Raw genomic sequence first — 22692 nt, 5'->3', positions numbered from 1 at the left:
AGAAAATCAGACACAATTAAAACATAGTAGGTACCTGGTATAAGAAATATTTAACTACCAACATTCCTAAACAATTACATCACAACAAATAAACAAAAATGACACATCACCGCAGTAAGCTATTAACATTCTTCACTGTCTACGTTCTAAATTATGACCATGTTTGGGCATAAAGAAACAACACGATATGGGAAAGACTACACAACACCATCACAATATGACGCAATCGAAAATAATTTCCAAAAAAAAAAAAAATAATAATGTCATATAATTTATCCTCCGTAATGTATGATTATATTATATTATAAAGCACTCCCAAAATGCATATCCCACTCGTTTCCAACAAATAACTTTTATTTAAGCAATGAAAATATCATAGATAAAAAAATTGTACAAAGAGAATTATAATATATTATATGAGCAATAAAATATTTAAAAAATGTTTTTAAAAACATAAAAAAAAATAATAAAAAAAGGTTTTTAAAACATATATAGCAATGTTTTGATGGCCGCTTTTCCATATAAAAAAAATGTTTAATTAACATTTTTAAATAAACAAAAAAGGTTTTTAATATATTTTTTAAAAACTTTCTAAATGTTTTTTAAACATATGCAGTTTAAAAATGCAGTGTTTTCAGCTTATTATAGGTAGGTACATATGTTAATTTTTTTTATACACACCCTATGTATATAGAATTGCAAGAAATTGTTTATTAAAAAAAAAAAAAATTATTAATTTATAATTCAATATTATGAAAGACACAAAAAAAATTAATTTTAAATAAAATGATAAAGAACCTTTATGGTTATAAGCATAATATCAATATGTATACAATTAATACAAAATAAAATAATAATATATATACTTAATAAAATATATATAATGTATACATAAGTAATAGGTATACTATAATAGGGTATACTTTAGTACTACTAAAAGAAAATAACAACTTTTAAGTATAATTATATAATAAAAACTGCAATAACTAAACTTGGATGTAACAAATAACAATATAAGTATATAATAAAATTTGTACCTATAATGTATACATAGGTATAATTATTTATATAAAAAAAACAATTTTTAAGTATGAAATAAAAATAATAATAACTGAACTTGGATGTAACGAATAGGTAACAATTAAACAATTGTAAATAAGACTATACATTAAAAAATGCTGGTCAGGTCAGATAGGCTGGTCAGATGTGGCAAGATCATCATCTATTGCTGCAGTAGTCTAAAGATAATTTAATGGCATTTCTATAATTAATAAATACAATCATATTAAAAAATGTATATTTAATTTAAATCTTATAATAATGTAAATAAAATAACTGAAAATGTGTACCTTTTAATTCTGGTTTCGCTCTGAGCCATCCATGGGCTTATGATTTCTATAATACCAGCTTTTGTAGTGGTAGGAAATTTGTGTTATATCGCACCTAATAAAAAAGTATAAAACAATATAATATGACATAAAATAATGTACCTAATACAAAATATGAGATATACACATTTAATTTGGAAACAAGCTTCTCTACAATTTTGAACATTATATTATAAAAGTGTGTGATTTACTACGAGATTTATGAAACATTAATAACTCTATTCAAAATTATTCTTTATTACTGTTAGGGTCGTTCTTACAATATACGGTAGTGTCAGTTAATGCTAACAGACTGATAACAGATTTTATTACCGGCAGAATTCCGGAGGTTATAAGAGTCCGACAACTTTAACTGGATATTGTAAGAATCAGCCTTAGAAAATTAACAATGTTGTGTGTAATTCAAGGATGTGAAACTTCTTAACAAATATTAAAATTGTAAATAATAAAATATAGTTGATATGAATATTGCCTACTTATTATAACTTTGTGAATTGGACTTGCTTCAAGACTTTTTTTTTTGCCCCTTCCAACTATAATCTGCTATAAATTCATCGAAAAACATTATTCTCATTGTCGATGTTGTCATTTTAGATAAACTCTTTATCCCACCATTGGTAAATGCAATTGTGGACACCTATTAAGTTAATTGTACATTATTAATGCATGGTCTAAAACATATTTTAAAATACAGAAAATATAATTTTATTAAAGGATATCACAAATTCACAACACTAACTTTTTTTTTTTTTTTGATTTTAAGTTTATTTGTGTATTATTGTAGCTAAAATAATTACAATATTTTAGTAAAAATCCAAAGTTGAAAAAATTATTATTTATCAAGATAATGAGTTGATAGATTCAGAGATTTTGGCGCTATATATAGAGCCTATGGGTGACACAGATAAACACAATTTTTTTTAATAACTTACAATAGTATTTAATAATTTTGTTCTTCATAACCCTAAATATATCTATGTGCTTAAAATATTATATATATTGTTTTGTATACATATTATATAAGTACTTGTTTTTAGTATAGTGATGTTCTTTAATATAGGTAGGAATAATGAAATTATATTACTTAGGAGAGAATTTTTATTTAGGAACTATTTATATATATATATATATATATATATATATATATGTATTGTTTCAATTTATAAATTGGTTTCTAGTAATAATATAAACTAACCTTGGCTTATTAATTTAAAAGAATTTAGGTATGTACTATAATATTAAATCAAAATGTGTTATTTAATTTAACTAACACATAAAATATTATTATGCATTAGTTAAAACTTTCAAAAATAACAAAAAAAAAATATTAATTTAACTACTAGCTACCTTAAACATTTCATAATTACCAGTTTATGGAAATATTCAATATCTTCAAGTTTTTTTTCTAACATTTTAAGACCATCTTCACTTTTTATTGGAAATACTACATTGTCCATTTCATAATTAGATACTACTACAGGTTTTTTATCATCGGTTGTATCTTTATTATCAATGAGATGATGTTTAATATAAGAAACAGTATTTCTTAATTTCATAATATTGGCTTCAATAATGGTACAATTAAAATTAATAACTTTAAAAATAATCAGTAAATAATTTAAGATTTTTAACTCATCAGAAATGAAACACAGGTCTGATGAAGAGCATCAGTGTTCGTTCTTACTATAACGTGTACCTATTAAAGGACATACAGACTTAGAAATCTTATCACTATCGACTGGAGTACTCATAATTGCACTAGAAATTGAGCTTGAAGTAGAAGGTGACAATGTTGATATTGAATTATATGTCCTCTTTGTAGCAGATTTCAACAATATAGGTGGAGGAGTAGGAAACTGACGATCAATGTTGGTTGGTCGTAAACTGGCTTGTGGTTCTAGGATTTCAGTAGAACTGGTCAGAGGATGTAGATCATTTTTATCCAGAGCAATATCCTCATTGCTACTACTAATTTCAAAAAGTAGCCTTGAAGAAGTTGTTTTATTTTGGCAACCTTTACCTCTCATTTCAAATTCTGACTCTAAATTTGACTCGCTTTGTTTTTTATTTGCTTTTATCATAATTTTGTATCCTCTTTCATAATCACCTATATAAGAATAAATCAATTTTGATATAAGTATTTTTTTCAAATATTATATGATATAGGTTAATAATAACTTGTTGGGGCATAAAAATAGCACTATAAAAAGTAGTCAATGATAATTTTGTAATTAATTGCACATTGCAGTAATAAGAAAACAATTTAATTGATTATTAACACAACAAATTTATATATTTTTTCTATTTTATGCTCGGCCTCAATTCATAAGCAAACATAAACAACCTTAAACTTAAAATAAAATATATATATATGTAACTGAAATCTGAATACATAATCATTAAATTTACATCATTCAGCATTTAAGTTTTAAATTAAATTAACAAATATTTTACATGCTTTAGAAGTAACATTCTCCATCTTATTGTTCAGAAATCTAACACTTATAACCTAATATTTAAAGTACAAAATATACTTATCCTAATAAATAATCTTTACATTTACAATAGGTATTTAACATAGATGAATTAAAGGTAAGACAATATAAGACTGGTTTTTGTATGGGAAATATATATATTTTAAGCAAATTTCTGAAACTGGCCACATTTTTAAGATGGATAAATGTTGAACAACATAAATTCCAAGTGATGAGCTATTACACGGCACTGAATAGTAATCTTCTTGTGATATAAATTTTTTACCAATGACAACTTCAGTTTTTAGTGACTTTGAATAAGCAAAGTTGTGCACCATTATAATATCACCATTTTTTGACCCACAGCAATTATCAGGTTTTGTTATTCTTAATTGAAAGTGTTGAAACATATGAATCTTGTATTGTGGTCCACAACAATTTGCTAGTAGAGGACCATCACAGTGAATATTTGATATTTTTGATAATGATGATTGCCGAGGAGTTTCAAAATAGTTTTCCAATAAAAAACATTCACCTAATAATCGATTACAAATTTGTTCAGCTGGTTTATTATATCCTCGCACCATTGATTAATTTTTTGCAAATAATTTCCAAATTGAAATGCAGATATTGTTTCTAAAGTAAAATTTGATGTTATTCCTGAATAGTGATCAGAGTCATCTACTATATGAATTAAACCGTGGAAATTATGAGTGATAAAGTCTTTATTATACAGATGAATAAAGTCTTCAACAAAATACCGTAGTAATGATCTGGCATAATTACACATCCACTATCTTTACACATTTTAGGTGATAATAATATAGTCACTGCAAAATTAAAAGTTGAAAAGTTCTCATATTTTTTACTAGTAAAAACAGATTTTAAGACAACTGGTCCTAAATATAGCAAAAATGTTCGAAATTCAATAGCTTTCAAAACGAAGAAATGTTTCAGTTCTCTTGGCTTCCTATTAATTTCAATAGGTACACATGAACGATATTCAACTAATAATGATGATAATCTAAGACAGAGTTGGCTAGACAACTTGTGAGGAACATTTCCTGTACTCCATGTTAAAATCATAGTACGAATTACTCCTAAATAAACAAGGTGCATTTTATCTAAAACAAACGAGTTGTTAAAATGCAGTCCTGGGATTTTTGTAAGTAACGTTTCAGTTTTTCTAAATTCTGTATCTAACCAATATTATAAAAAGTTATACCCACTAAAAGACTTTATACCAAGAATGTCTGCCTTTACAGGGGCATCACAACAGACAGCAACAACTTTTACTGGAATTGTTTTTCCACTTTGATGTAAAATACCATTCTCTGATAAATAATTGACTTCATTAACAAATTCTTCTAGGTAACAATCCATATCATGAGGTTTACCTTTACCAAAATATAAACCAATTGAGAACACTTTATATTGTAGTTAATTTATATCTAAAATATATCCCAAATAAAATTGGTATCACTTGTATGTTTGAACTTTTAAAAATTGGAATACCATCTATATTAATTATTAGTTTGAAACTATGAATTAAATCTTGAAAAGTTCCAGAAATAATTCTTTTAAGTTGTTTTTCAAGTCCTATATGGATATATTTTCCAGGAAAAACTATTTTTGAACAAAATTTAGTCTTGGATATTTTCAATAATGTCCTAGAATCTCTTGGTAAAGCAGAGGTTAAAGCAGGACTCTTTGAATTTCAGAATCATCAACAAGGAGGGGGGAATAGTTAACTTTGGGAACTCCTGGCCTATAGCCTATAACGTACCTTTTTCACCACATACAAGTGTGTGGTTTTATCAATCCCCTCCTCTTCACTACTTTCTCAATCTATAATAACTTTATATATTTAGGTGAGAGCTGCGTCAGGACTCAGAACTACACCATACTGCGAATGATCACAATTCATTTTGACTGCAGTGTTCGTCCAATATTATTGTTACTCTTCTAGTCTTCTACCAGATAAATCTAACTATCTACTATATCCTACACGGACATTGTACCTCTAATAAGGTATGTTATATATATTAAGTACTATCAACAGACTACTTATTGGTCTTATTGTTAGGTAATTTCAATGGTAAAATTTAATATAAAATTAATCAAGATACATATTGAATAAATATTTTTATTTATTGAGTTATATAGTTAAATATCTTATATTGTTGTATGTAAATATTTTTCACAAACAAAACATATAATATATTTATTTAGAAATAAAGATTTACATTCAATTAGTATGTACCTACTTATGTAAATTCTGATGGAAAATTACAGTTAAATTAGTTTTCAATTTTTAAATAACGTTAAATAATTTTATGTGCAGACTAACCTAACCTAACTTAAAATAAATAGAATGCAGTAGAAATATATTTCTTATATTCGTAGAATAAATTAACCTACCAACGGCCTAAAAATTATACAAGTATGAATAATAGGTACCTATCAACATAGGCTTTCATATATTGATACTTAGCATGATATTTTTTGTTACTTACCTATTAGTTGGTTTATTATTAATTAAAAAAAACTAGGTTTCAACAATTTAAATTTATATAACAAAAATCGTTCGATAATTTCATAAAAATTGCATAAGATATGCTATATTTGTGTGATAAAAAAATATTATTTTTAGTATTTAATTTATCAATAATATTAATTTACAAATGAATTTAACAATAATCAAGATCAAAAACGTATTAGTTTTATTCTGCAGGTTTTTAACATATTATAGTCACATCGTATAATGTTGTGTATTATTTCAGAAAATCATGAAGTTCAATTTGATTATTTTGGTACTGAGCTTGTGCGTTGACTTAATTCTTGGATCTATCGCTAATAATAGTTCGTACTGGGAAGCTCCGTTCAGGTTTTGTGGATCAAATCTCGCAGTTGAGCTCTCAATCATCTGCAAAGGCCGCTACAACGAAGATCCACGTGAATATAATTTTCTATAGTACCTTATTCTTAATTATAATAGTATCGTCTATTGGTCGAAATTAACCTATAAAGTTTATATTAATTGTAAAATCAACGAACTCTAGAATACAAAATTAGATACCTATCACACACACACAGTTAATTATCGGGGTTTGTGTTTCTTCTCATTTTTTATAAGTATGAAAAAATAAAACGAAAATTTCATAACTTAGTTAGATCATTTAAAATCTTTCTCAAAGACTGCGATGCCCCCCTCCCCCGCGGTTAAGGTTTCTAGCCACAGGAGTCATGATGGTGGTATAAGTCGTATCGATGATATCGATTATATCAATCCAATTCACTATCGAACAAATAGCGAATTAAATAATATCGTAAAACTAAGAATATAGTAAATATTATACATTTTGTTTTCAAAATCTATCGATTAATCGAAATAATCGATTATTTTGACACTATCGACTATCGAGTGTATCTTACTAAGATACGGAGAAATTTTGATTTATCATTATGGTCATAGCGTGCTGATGTAGATTTGACGAAATAAACATTATGTTTTCTCGTAATGCTCTAATATAATACATTAAGAACTAAAAAGCAAACTTTTTTTAAAATTTTTTAACATTTTAGGGGTTCTAATCTTCCCTTTCCTTGCTACTCCTTGTATATTTTAGTTTGTAATTAAAACAATTTAAAATTGAATAAAATGTAAAAGAAATATGGTAAATGGTAATCTGATGATCATGTTAACTTATTATAAGCATATTCTATTTAGTTAGATTTATTGAAAAATGTTTGTCTTTGCTAATGATTTACCTTTGTTTTCAGGAAGTCACTCGTTCAAATCTAAAAGGGCTATCGCTAATGAGTGTTGTAAAATAACTCCGTGCACCAGGAAATATTTGAAAGATCATTATTGCCTTCCTGAATCGAAATGGTATGTAATAACATAAATAAAATATCTAAAATTGTAAACTTAAATTAACCATTCAACAAAATTTATATAAAAATAAACTTACGATAAATTCATAAACAAAGTTACAAACTTAACAGGTTAACTGCTACGTTATTTTTCAGTACATTGCCAAAAGCGCTACGTGTGCCATTTTTGGTACACTTGTTGTTTTGCCAATATGTTTTTGCGTGCCTACTATGGTACACTTAAATACGATTTTAACACAGGAAAATATTTCGTAGCCCGCTAGACAAACAAATTTTCGACTAGCCCATTAATATCTTATAAATTAATTTGTTTAGGTAAAATTAGAATACGAATGGCAAATCAACCATGTACCAGAGATGGTACACATGGCGGTTAACCTGTTAATAATAAAAAATGTTCTAACTTAATTTAATAGAAATGTATCTATATAAGATTCTACTACATTTCAAATTACTTATGTAATTTTTTCAGTAACTAATTAATATGTATAAATTCCAGGGCTACAATTGCAACTACAACTTTAACTTCAACTTCTACTTCAACTACAACTACGACTCCAAAACCAAAACCGGGATTTACGTTTAAAATCCGAAAAACGGATTACACTAATATTTTATTTTATTATTTTGATCTACGTAAGTACCTACATACTTTAAATCGGAGTGTCCGAATTGGTTCTGAAATGCCCGAATTGGTTCCCGGGTTCTTTCAAAGGGTATATCCGAATTAGTTCCCGAGTTGTTAAAATTTTGGCTTAATAAATAATATATAACAAACATTAAAAATAAATTAAAATCTTAATTTAAAAATATAAAATAAATACCTAATAATAAATATATGCGGTATATCGTTTTTTTTAATTCGTTTATTTTCTTTATAGTTATTATTTTCTATTATTGAGGTAAAAACTTATAACAAACATTTAAAAAAAATTTTAATCTACTGATTTCATTATTTTTATATGTTCGGATGTGCGGAATAAAAGCAACTGTTGAATTTTCTGTGAAATGATTCACAGCAATTAGTATAGTTCGTTCTATACTACTGGTACATTCAGCCCACATTGTTGGTGGAAGTGAGCTATCTTTTTCAATATAATTTTTAAAATATAATCGAAGAATTCACCAATTTTTTCATTTAAAATATTAATTATAATATTAAATATTTCATTTATATTATATTGTATTTTGCTTTTTCGTAAGTCTGTATCGGGAAGCAATTCGGACGTGTGCCGCCTACCTAGAATATCGGGAACCAATTCGGATGCAGCCTTAAAGGGCTCATGAGTGGCTTGTAAGGGTCTTGGAGTGCATTTGAATTCCTTGGAATTTGTTGAAATAGAACTAGATACTTAGACGTTATTGTGATTTCTTACAAAACTATTTATAAACAGTTCAATATAGTTTATTTTTAATAGTAAAAATAATTTTATTTTTTAAAATGACAATATTCTTATATCTTGACACCTTGTCCTAGAATTTAGGACAACTAACTACATTTTTATTTGTTCCATTTTAACTCAAATACCATTAAGTATGCTCTCAGATTCAACAAAATAAATTTTAACCTTTTTCGTTCAAATTCAAGTTTAGTTATGATACATTGAGTATATAGTTAGAATGAAAAATTTAGCTTATAAATATAAAACTCAAAACATACCTTCTAATGTTGTGTAAATAAAATGCTGCCCTACTGCACTTAAAGCTTCTTGTACTGGAGGGATTTAGATGCTTATAATTATCTTAATAAAAATATAGTGTGGTGGAATTGATGATATCATATTTTTTCACACAAACACACAAATAGGTTGAAATAAATTATCTACAAATGGCTCTAAGCGAGTATCATCGTATAAACATCTAATGTTCCATAATTTCAATATTACCCATCCAATGTATATAATCATAGCAATAAATACACTTAAATAGTATCCAAATCCACAAACTAAAAGTTGATTTAATAATTTGTTTCAATTTTTCAGTGATGCAAGTATTGGAATATCTTCAATTGGATAAGTAACAAGTACACCAAGCAACTGTCAACATTATATTGCAGCTTCAAAAATATATTTCAATCTTTTGTTATAATTAAATTATTAATATGATATACTATCATATATGAACTATCTATAGATATCCCAACATTTTATTTTTCAATTTTAAACATTATATTGCAATTTAATTTATAGTGCAAAATAAAATAATAATAATATAATATGTATCAAATACTTAAATTAGTATGTATAAGAAAGTAAATGTAGATTTAACAATTATAAATTAGTTTTTATTACCAAACTCAAATAATAATATAAGATTTTTATTTTTATACATGATTTTCTGACTTATTATTTTTTATTTGTTTTGTTTATCATACACTAGTAATTTACATTCAATGTAAATGTTTCAGTTAGAATAATAATAATTATTAAAGAACAAAGAACTAAAATTGTACCACAAAATGTAATTTTAAGAAATCATAATATGTATGATTGATTATTATTTTAATATAATAAAAAGAAAATAATTTGTTCATTGGTTGGTTTAGGAAGCAATTTTACCATATTAGGTTGGTTAAATAAGATAATTTGAATAAAGCAAATTGAATTATGATTTTTAAACAACATTTTTATCTTATGACGTATATAAAACTAAACTAGAATATTTCAATATAGAACATTATATTTATATATATCTGTTTATACAAGCGACACTCTTCGCCGGTCTAAAGTTATGACTTAAGAGTCCAAAATTTTGAATATTTTGTAACTTCATACCTTTCTGGTGTGTTTAAATATTGAACATCACGGAAGTGAACGTTTTGGGTGGCCTACAATAATGTGTCTAGGGTGTTGAGTGTTTCAACTTCTTTACTTTTTATACTTTACATATGTACATCCTATGTAGTGTGCTAACATACCATAAAATGGCATTTGATGTGGTCATACCTTGTGATTTCTATTATGATAATATTATTTTAAATCTTAGTTAACATCAACCTGGGCTCACCAAAACACCAAATTATAATCCTAGAATTTATATGATAAAACTGATAACCAATATGATAATGATTAATTACGTTACTTGTGGGTGTAGCAAACTCTTAAAATATAGCACAAACAATACATTTAAAAAGTCTACATTCCTTCAATATATTAGTTGTTTATTTATACTATAGTGGACTCCCTTTAATTAAATCTTCTAGCAGTCAGTTTTATCCAATTTTAGCATTGTTAAAAATTATCAACCATTATAACCGATAATGTTGTATTTCCGATTGGTACTTATATTAACCATGACATATTGTTTAAACAATTGTTTGTAAGATATTATAGTAATTGAAGCTAATAGTTTATACGAAAAAGATATTACTGTATGTGATATAGTAGGTACATTATGTATTAGATAGTTCCTTTACTGTAAAACTAAACCATTTAATACAAACTAACTATCTATTGATAATAATATTATAATTGTAAATTTTAATTTTTGTTTAATATTATATAGATTTATATAACTATTTTAATTGTACATGGATGAACTTGGTTGGTATGTAATTAAATTAATTTGATTAAAAAAAACCTTGGTACCTTTTTGTGTTTTCAAATTCCAAAAATCAAAGTTTGTTTTCATTCCACATTTAAAATCAGAATTTTATTTTTAATGACATGATTACAAAATTGAAAAAGAGTTACCCAAAATATTTAAATTAGTACTTTCAATAAAACAACATAGGTACTACAAAAATGAAAAAAATAACATGATTGACATTGTTAGCTATATATAAATTAAACCTTCATTTAATTTGTTGTACTATATTACATTTTGTCAAGTAACTTATATATACATTTTTCATACCTACATAATAATTAATTTCAGTTTATCAATTATCAGTCTCAATAGAAAATTGATTTTGTGTACCTAGTAATTATTGGTTACTATTTAGCACTACCTATATGTATTTCACAGTTTTTTTGTTTTTTTGAGTGTCCAGAATTTTTATTTATCGGTTACTGATTACTGAAGGCTGTTTTAACAAATTTTTAATTGCAGTAACTTTCATGGACAAGGTATAGAAATAATTTTTTCATTTTCTTAAACTTTCAGGGTTGGGAGGGAAGGTTACAACTCCACCAGCACCACCATGTCTATAACACTGGTATCTTAATTATTATGTTACGTATAACAATTTAGTGATCAATTAACGACCTCAATTTTTTTTTATCGGAATACATTTTATGTAAATTCACATGAATTTATTTCATATACTTAAAATATCTTTTTTTTATTGTTTTAAGGTATTTTTAAAATGTTTTTTTTTTTTATAAAACACCCAAATATCATCTATAATATAAGATGATGTGTATAAATTATCAGATCTATATATAAACTATATATAGACAGACTAAAGGTTCTTAAACTCCATCTCAATAATATAGGTAAAAATAGCTTTGACGGAAACAATAAAATTGACATTCACATGCTAAATCATAAAAATTACATAAAATATATAATTATTTATTTTGCAATATTTTTTTTTTATTCAGGAAAATAAACAAAATCAACAACTGTTATTATTTTTAAAATAACATTCATAATATATTTGATATAGCCCAGGCTATAAAATATAATAATATTATAATACTAAATATATAATGATAATTAATAGTATATTATAATATTATATGAATAATGAATTATATAGTATCATCTTCATCAAATGATGATGATTGTAGTAGTCCTTCGGCTGGCATATTTTCAGTAGATTTTATGTTTCTTTTTTCGTCTCTATATTAAACAAAACAAAAATAAATTCAACATAAATATATTACTATAATTATAATACAATTTTATATTTGGATTAAAATGTATTATTTAGATATTGATGTATAAAGATGATAGTTATTTATTTATACTATGTCTATAAATATGTACACATAAATTATTTGTGTCCTTGGGCCCAGTCTATATATAAAATAAATTCAAAATATAATATATGCTACTTGTGAAAATTCAAGTTTAATAATTTTTAAAAATTATCACTTATTGGTACTATATACTGATAAGTATGTAAGTATTATGTAGTTTCAAAATTAATGGCTATAATTCTCAACACAGAAACCAGTTCTTATAATGATGTGATTAAGAAATATAAAATATACTCAATGCCATATTATTATGTTTATAAGTTATAACTAATAAATTTATCATATTGAAAGAATAAATAATATCACTTATTTATTTTATTATCATTTAAATGAATTAATAATAAATACCAATGTTTAAGCTATAACACCCAACAAAAATTAAAAAGATTATAAGAAACTAGGTAATTTAGTTAAAACTGATACATTCTCAGTATTTATAACATAACAGAACCTATAAAACTTATATATCTTCCATTATAATACAAGAAAACAAATTTCAAAAATCAATATAAATTATTGACGTTGTATCATAAATATTTAATGTTTAGTGTATAGTGCAAAAAACTACTATATATTATTATATGTATAATAAACATACCTAAGAATTCTAGTAGGTGCTTGGGCAAACCAATTCATTACACTTGCAATGACATCCATCTTGTAGTTTTCTGAATTAGGAAATTTTTTACCAACACAGTCTAAAACAATATTTACACAAATTATGTTTACCTCAATAATATGTTATAATAATAAAAAAATAATAATATGACTTACTTATAATAACTTTGAAAATTTTATAATTTTCTAATTTCTTTTTTTCTTTTTGACCTTTCCAGCTAAAGGCAGATGCAAATTTATCAGTAAATATTGTTTTCAATAAACTATTGGTTACTTTGGAAATTGATTTCCCTTCAGAAGCAAACATAAATGTTGACAACTGTTATTCATACATGTATAAAAAAAACAAACATTATTTAACACAATAATTTAATGCTTATAAAATAAGTTATAGATAGGTAGGTACCAATTTATCACTATATCCAAGGTCATAAAATGTGAGCTTTGATTCGAGAGTCAAAAGCTTTTCCTCGTCATTAATTGGGAATGTTGATAAAACATCATCAGTTTTTTCCTGATTGAATGTATTATTTTGAAGTGTTGAAGCCTCTTTATTTTCAATGAATGAAGTTAATTCCAGTTTTAAGTAATTCATGTTTGATTTGAACTTCATAAAGTCAGCTGTAATTGTTAAAATATTTAATTAATATATTTTCATATCTAACATTATAATACATTGTCATTTAGTGTTAATAAACATACAAATTTATGTAGTTTAAGTAATAATAATTTTTTTTTTTTATTACCAGATAGACGACAAAGTTGATGTCCCAACGATACTAATAGTTGATAGTTTTCATCTTTGTTTGTATTGTTATTTTGAGATTCAAACGAACAATGATGATTATTTTTCTTATTTAATTTGCAGTTTACATTACTTAGAGCTGAGTCATCTAAAATTAAATTAAACAATAATTATAAATAATATTAGAAATAGTCATAAACAACTAGTCCAAAATCTAACTTAGTTTCAAAAAAATGTAAAAACTTTAAAAATATATTAAGATAAGTAAATTATTCTATGTAATGCTTGAATTACAATAAATAATTCACTTATAAAAAATGTTCATTTTATTATAATAAAATACTGCCATAATTTATTTACTAATATAACGTTATATAATATTCTTACAGTTATTATGTATTCCAATATGAGGAGTCTCAAAATCAGTATCAATTAATTGATGATTATCTAATGGTGTACTTGTATTTATTGCAGATAATCCTGTTGATTAAGAAAGTTACATTTATTATTAATTTAAAATGTATTAAACAATTACATTACACAACATTTTATTAAATAAGTAATTAGAATATCAGCTGTAGGTATTTCATTTTACATAATTATCTCATTTTTCTTAAGCAAGTTCATTTGAATTATTAAAATATATTCCCATTATCAACAAAAATAGAATTTGACATTTGTGTTATTTTAATTTCTGAATTTTATGATCACAATAATTTTATTTAAGTCTATTAATTATACATACCTAACTTATTGCTTTGGCGGGGAGTGCTTGTTTTTTCTTTTAGTACAGCGCATTCATCAAAATTATGATTTTCTAAGAAAAACAAAAATGTATCATTTAAACATAAACTATACCTAGAAATAATAATAATAACTCACTACTGAACTAATGTAATCATATTAATACCTTTTTTTTCTTTTGGAAAATTCGGATAGTCTAACTGGGTTGTTGATGATGACTTCTGTTTGATACTGATATGGAAAGCTTCATCAGAATTATCAGAGTCAGATGTTAAATTAGAAAATAAATTTTTAGTATTATGATCTTCATATTTTAATTTTTTTCTCATTCCACGTCCTTTCAATTCAGCATCAGAGTGTAAATTTTTTTTGCTTTTGTTTTTCAACAATTTATACATAAGTTTTATACCATAATCATAATTATCTGTAAATTAATAAATAATCAGTTTAAACAATAATGTAATAAATTTACAATAAATAAATATAGTAAATTAGATACCTATGTTACTCTCAACTATTTCAATTTTAAATTTTTCCCAATCATTTGTATTTGGTTTTGCTTTTTCTCTAGCAAGTGATTTTATTTTAGATAATCGAAATGACATAGGGTACCAACATGTAACATTATCGATTATCCATGCATTTGGAATTAAATCCGGGGTTTTTGCATCTGGAGGTTCATATAAATGTATGAGTGTCCACATTCTAAAATAAAAAACTTAATCAATTATATCTAACATAAATCATGGTATGCTGTTTTAATAATCATTAAAATAAATTAATAAGCACCTGAATAAATAATTAAAATTCTTCATATAAATTGTGATATATAATTAAGATAGAAGGAAAATAATGGATAAAATATAGGAAAAAATTATAAATAATGTTATACCATATAGACAGGTGTATTTATATAGTTGAATATGATGCTAATAATGATTTATATACAATAATGTACAAAATTATAATTTGTTTGGAAATTAATAAAATTAAAAATTAGCTTGTTGTATTATTATGCTGTATGCAATAGGGGGAAAACAACATAAATATTATGTTTATGCTTGAAATACACATATTTTTTACAAATAAATGAAATGGGACACAATTCAGGCTCTGATAATTTTTCAACTTCATAAACACCTATTAATGAGCTACTACAAGGAATTTCAAAAAAGTTTCGTTTGATTAAAAATGTTCTACCAATAATTACAGTACAGTTTAAATCAATAGAATGACATATATTTTCTACCATGACTATGTCTCCACATTCTAGACCACAGCAGTTATTTGGGGATTCAATTTTTAAGCTAAAATTAGGAAAATGTATTTCCTTGTACTGGAGACCCACACATTTAAGAGGTAATGCACCATTATTATAATGAATATGAGATAATAAAGGAAACTGTTGATTCAGAGTTCTCAAGGATGGAAATGACGAACTAATATCACAAAACAGTTCTGCCATTCGGTTTCCAATTTGCTCTAGGGGCTTATTTCTACCTCTAACCATCGACTTAATTTTTTGTAAGTAATTCTCAAATGGAAATGCTGAGATCTTATCCAATGTAAATTCATTTATTTTCGATGAAAAATAATCAGCATCATCAACCAAATGGATCAATCCATGAAAGTTATGTGTAATAAAACTTTCATCATATATTTTAATAAATGATTGAACAAAATGCATTAGTAATTGCCTAGCATAGTTTCGCAAATCTAAATCACCACAACTATTTGGGTTAAGTAAAATGGAAATTGCTACATTTAATGTCATGAAATTATTATATTTGTCTCTGTCTAAAACTCCTCTTGTGGCAACTGGTCCAGTATATAATAAAAATGAACGAAATTCAGTAGCTTTCCAACGAAGAAGATACTTTAAAGCTCTTGGTTTTCCTATAAATTCTTCTGGAAGATTTTGGATTTCCATAAAATCTGATATTTTTTTAATTAACTGCTGTGATAATTTATATGGAAGAGTCCCCTGGTACCACGTTGTTAGCATAGTTCGCATAACTCCCAAATATATTAAATGCATTGGATCTAATATAAATGAATTTACAAAATGAATCTCAGGAATTCTAACTAAAGCAGTATCGCGAAGACGATAATTAGAATCAGCCCAGTTAATAAAATCTTCATGTGTTCTGGCTGTACAATTTAATTCTGTAAATACCCTTTTACGGCTGACTGTAGAACCACGAACATGAAAAATATCCTCCGTGCCCCTTTATACCTAGTAAATCTTTTTTAGCTGGTGCATCACAAACAAAACCAACAATTTTTATAGAAAATAATATACCATTACTGTTTGTTATACCATGCTGCGATAATTCTACTATTTCTGAAATAAATTAATCTAAAAAAATATTCATATCACTTGGTTTTTCTAATCCATAATACAATCCAACTGGCAAAACAATTTTTTTTAAATGAGGTATATTGATTATTGTAACTAAAATTGGAATCACTTGACCAGATGAACTTTTGAACAATGGTAAACCATCAACATTAACTAATAAATTTAGTTCATAAATATCATTAAATGAATAATTATCAACAATTCAAATGAATTTCAAACGATTTAGTTCTTCTGAAAAGAAATGTAACTACCAGGGGAATATACTATTGATATCGCCATGAATAAGTGATAGTGAATGTGTCTTCGATATTTAATGGAAGCGCCAAAAAACTACATATGGTTATAAATTCAAAAGTTAATTTTAATAATATATTTTTTTAGTAACAGTATGAAAATTAGGAACGATCTTAAATAGAGTTTACAGTTAATTTCAAAATCATAGCTATCGACAGAGGACTATTTGCGATTTTAAGAATTATAGTACCAGGATTAAATGCGTAATATGAACTCGTTGGGCAATCTAATGTAGGCATAGTCAATGGTGTGCATCGTCAAATTTTCATCCATAATCTCAATGATTAACTGGTATATATCCCACGTTTTTATTTAACAAATGAACATCACCGCTATTACATTAGATATGTTTATAAAAAAGTTTAAATAATACACTATGGCTGGAACGAATAACAAATAATATACTAATAAGATTCGTCTAAGAATTTTTTACCACATTTTCTATGAAAAAACCATTTGTTGAACAGTATATAACATTTAATGAATTGAAATACCAGAAACACTAGACGTGTAACATGTACTGAGTACGTACTCCTGATGAAGGCGTATTCAGTTCTAAATGGTTTGAAAATTAAATATATATAGTAACATTAATCATATCATCTTAGAATCTACTTTTATTCGCACATTTTATTAAAATAAAAACAAAAATATAGATTATATTTTGGCTGCTAGTAGAACACTTGTATATATTTACGAATTAGTATGTCTGGACACACATGTACAACTTAGGTACTGTCTTGATATTCTGTTCCAGGCAAAGTTATAGCATATAATTTTAAATATACATGATTTTAATACCAACCTTCATTGAAACCAAAATTTTGTTTTTAAAATACACCCTCATGGTATTTCATTTATATAGATTAATAAAATAATTTAGATTAAATTCTAACGAAAAAAGCATAATGTCAAACTGTTATAAGACACATATTTATATATTTTTGCAACATTTTCTTGAATTAATATAATTTTTCCCAACAATATACAGTTTTCATACTGGATTGTCTGTATTTAAGCACGTCAATATAAAACTGTAAAATACGTGATGTGATTCAAGTTATGTACAATAACAATTCAAATGAATTTCAAACGATTTAGTTCGTCTGAAAAGAAATGTAACTACCAGGGGAATATACTATTGATATCGCCGTGAATAAGTGATAGTGAATGTGTCTTCGATATTTAATGGAAGCGCCAAAAAACTACATTTGGTTATAAATTCAAAAGTTAATTTTAATAATATATTTTTGTAGTAACAGTATGAAAATTAGGTACGATCTTAAATAGAGTTTACAGTTAATTTCAAAATCATAGCTATCGACGGAGGACTATTTGAGATTTTAAGAATTATAGTACCAGGATTAAATGCGTAATATGAACTCGGTGGGCAATCTAATGTAGGCATAGTCAATGGTGTGCATCGTCCAATTTTCATTCATAATCTCAATGAGTAACTGGTATATATCCCACGTTTTTATTTAACAAATGAACATCACCGCTATTACATTAGATATGTTTATAAAAAAGTTTAAATAATACACTATGGCTGGAACGAATAACAAATAATATACTAATAAGATTCGTCTAAGAATTTTTTACCACATTTTCTATGAAAAAACCATTTGTTGAACAGTATATAACATTTAATGAATTGAAATACCAGAAACACTAGACGTGTAACATGTACTGAGTACGTACTCCTGATGAAGGCGTATTCAGTTCTAAACGGTTTGAAAATTAAATATATATATTAACATTAATCATATCATCTTAGAATCTACTTTTATTCGCACATTTTATTAAAATAAAAACAAAAATATAGATTATATTTTGGCTGCTAGTAGAACACTTGTATATATTTACGAATTAGTATGTCTGGACACACTTGTACGACTTAGGTACTGTCTTGATATTCTGTTCGAGGCAAAGTTATAGCATGTAATTTTAAATATTTATGATTTTAATACCAACCTTCATTGAAACCAAAATTTTGTTTTTAAAATACACCCTCATGGTATTTCATTTATATAGATTAATAAAATAATTTAGATTAAATTCTAATGAAAAAAGCATAATGTCAAACTGTTATAAGACACATAATTATATATTTTTGCAACATTTTCTTGAATTAATATAATTTTTCCCAACAATATACAGTTTTCATAATGGATTGTCTGTATTTAAGCACGTCAATATAAAACTGTAAAATACGTGATGTGATTCAAGTTATGTACAATAACAATTCAAATGAATTTCAAACGATTTAGTTCGTCTGAAAATAAATGTAACTACCAGGGGAATATACTAATGATATCGCCGTGAATAAGTGATAGTGAATGTGTCTTCGATATTTAATGGAAGCGCCAAAAAACTACATATGGTTATAAATTCAAAAGTTAATTTTAATAATATATTTTTGTAGTAACAGTATGAAAATTAGGTACGATCTTAAATAGAGTTTACAGTTAATTTCATAATCATAGCTATCGAACGGAGGACTATTTGAGATTTTAAGAATTATCGTACCAGGATTAAATGCGTAATATGAACTCGGTGGGCAATCTAATGTAGGCATAGTCAATGGTGTGCATCGTCCAATTTTCATTCATAATCTCAATGATTAACCGGTATATATCCCACGTTTTTATTTAACAAATGAACATCACCGCTATTACATTAGATATGTTTATAAAAAAGTTTAAATAATACACTATGGCTGGAATGAATAACAAATAATATACTAATAAGATTCGTCTAAGAATTTTTTACCACATTTTCTATGAAAAAACCATTTGTTGAACAGTATATAACATTTAATGAATTGAAATACCAGAAACACTAGACGTGTAACATGTACTGAGTAGGTACTCCTGATGAAGGCGTATTCAGTTCTAAATGGTTTGAAAATTAAATATATATATAAACATTAATCATATCATATTAGAATCTACTTTTAATCGCACATTTTATTAAAATAACAAAAAAATATTGCTTATATTTTGGCTGCTAGTAGAACACTTGTATATATTTACGAATTAGTATGTCTGGACACACTTGTACGACTTAGGTACTGTCTTGATATTCTGTTTGAGGCAAAGTTATATCATGTAATTATAAATATACATGGTTTTAATACCAACCTTCATTGAAACCAAAATTGAGTTTTTAAAATACACCCTCATGGTATTCATTTATATAGATTAATAAAATAGTTTAGATTAAATTCTAATGAAAAAAGCATAATGTCAAACTGTTATAAGACACATAATTATATATTTTTGCAACATTTTCTTGAATTGATATAATTTTTCCCAACAATATACAGTTTTAATAATGGATTGTCTGTATTTAAGCACGTCAATATAAAACTGTAAAATTCGTGTTGTGATTCAATTTATGTACAATAACAATTCAAATGAATTTCAAACGATTTAGTTCGTCTGAAAAGAAATGTAACTACCAGGGGAATATACTAATGATATCGCCGTGAATAAGTGATAGTGAATGTGTCTTCGATATTTAATGGAAGCGCCAAAAAACTACATATGGTTATAAATTCAAAAGTTAATTTTAATAATATATTTTTGTAGTAACAGTATGAAAATTAGGTACGATCTTAAATAGAGTTTACAGTTAATCTCAAAATCATAGCTATCGAACGGAGGACTATTTGAGATTTTAAGAATTATCGTACCAGGATTAAATGCGTAATATGAACTCGTTGGGCAATCTAATGTAGCATAGTCAATGGTGTGCATCGTCCAATTTTCATTCATAATCTCAATGATTAACTGGTATATTTCCCACGTTTTTATTTAACAAATGAACATCACCGCAATTACATTAGATATGTTTATAAAAAAGTTTAAATAATACACTATGGCTGGAACGAATTACAAATAATATACTAATAAGATTCGTCTAAGAATTTTTTACCACATTTTCTATGAAAAAAACCATTTGTTGAACACTATATAACATTTAATGAATTGAAATACCAGAAACACTAGACGTGTAACATGTACTGAGTAGGTACTCCTGATGAAGGCGTATTCAGTTCTAAATGGTTTAATATTGAATATATATATAAACATTAATCATATCATTTTTGCAACATTTTCTTGAATTAATATAATTTTTCCCAACAATATACAGTTTTCATAATGGATTGTCTGTATTTAAGCACGTCAATATAAAACTGTAAAATACGTGATGTGATTCAAGTTATGTACAATAACAATTCAAATGAATTTCAAACGATTTAGTTCGTCTGAAAAGAAATGTAACTACCAGGGGAATATACTATTGATATCGCCATGAATAAGTGATAGTGAATGTGTCTTCGATAGTTAATGGAAGCGCCAAAAAACTATATATGGTTATAAATTGAAAAGTTAATATTAATAATATATTTTTGTAGTAACAGTATGAACATTAGGTACGATCTTAAATAGAGTTTACAGTTAATTTCAAAATCATAGCTATCGACGGAGGACTATTTGAGATTTTAAGAATTATCGTACTAGGATTAAATGCGTAATATGAACTCGTTGGGCAATCTAATGTAGGCATAGTCAATGGTGTGCATCGTCCAATTTTCATTCATTATCTCAATGATTAACTGGTATATATCCCACGGTTTTAATTAACAAATGAACATCACCGCTCTTACATTAGATATGTTTATAAAAAAGTTTAAATAATACACAATGGCTGGAACGAATAACAAATAATATACTAATAAGATTCGTCTAAGAATTTTTTACCACATTTTCTATGAAAAAACCATTTGTTGAACAGTATATAACATTTAATGAATTGAAATACCAGAAACACTAGACCTGTAACATGTACTGAGTAGGTACTCCTGATGAAGGCGTATTCAGTTCTAAATGGTTTGAAAATTAAATATATATATTAACATTAATCATATCATATTAGAATCTACTTTTAATCGCACATTTTATTAAAATAAAAACGAAAATATTGCTTATATTTTGGCTGCTGGTAGAACACTTGTATATATTTACGAATTAGTATGTCTGGACACACGTGTACAACTTAGGTAAAGTCTTGATATTCTGTTAGAGACAAAGTTATATCAAGTAATTATAAATATACATGATTTTAATACCAACCTTCATTGAAACCAAAGTTTGTTTTTAAAATACACCCTCATGGTATTCATTTATATAGATTAATAAAATAATTAAGATTAAATTCTAATGAAAAACGCATAATG

General features: G+C 25.7%; 2 protein-coding genes and 3 pseudogenes across 2 annotated transcripts; 1 reads left to right on the top strand and 4 right to left on the bottom strand.

Moving 5' to 3' along the window:
• Window positions 1–1187: 1187 nt before the first annotated feature.
• LOC149061545 (uncharacterized) lies at window positions 1188–15495 on the bottom strand (annotated as a pseudogene).
• On the bottom strand, window positions 3961–5789 carry LOC149061548 (uncharacterized; annotated as a pseudogene).
• LOC149061547 (uncharacterized) lies at window positions 5529–9942 on the top strand. Its single transcript, XM_089216947.1, has 5 exons — window positions 5529–5893; window positions 6646–6817; window positions 7646–7754; window positions 8259–8395; window positions 9742–9942. The coding sequence occupies exons 2-5, from the start codon at window positions 6652–6654 to the stop codon at window positions 9777–9779; spliced, it is 450 nt and encodes a 149-aa protein (XP_089073073.1). The 5' UTR covers window positions 5529–5893; window positions 6646–6651; the 3' UTR covers window positions 9780–9942.
• Window positions 12454–15189, bottom strand: LOC149061546 (uncharacterized). The gene is made up of 8 exons (XM_089220949.1): window positions 14958–15189; window positions 14793–14864; window positions 14435–14527; window positions 14049–14195; window positions 13709–13923; window positions 13459–13621; window positions 13283–13382; window positions 12454–12544 (listed from the first exon to the last, which is right to left on the bottom strand). The coding sequence occupies exons 1-8, from the start codon at window positions 15187–15189 to the stop codon at window positions 12454–12456; spliced, it is 1113 nt and encodes a 370-aa protein (XP_089077075.1).
• Window positions 15496–15803: 308 nt separating the features above from the next.
• Window positions 15804–17355, bottom strand: LOC149061544 (uncharacterized; annotated as a pseudogene).
• Between the last annotated feature and the right edge of the window lie 5337 nt (window positions 17356–22692).

Source organism: Diuraphis noxia, unplaced genomic scaffold (assembly GCF_037042655.1).
Source record: "Diuraphis noxia isolate RWA-SAM2 unplaced genomic scaffold, SU_Dnox_SAM2 contig0001, whole genome shotgun sequence".
NCBI classification, from domain to species: domain Eukaryota; kingdom Metazoa; phylum Arthropoda; class Insecta; order Hemiptera; family Aphididae; genus Diuraphis; species Diuraphis noxia.
The sequence above is the reverse complement of the archived record's forward strand: the minus strand, read 5'-3'. Positions and strand labels throughout refer to the sequence as shown.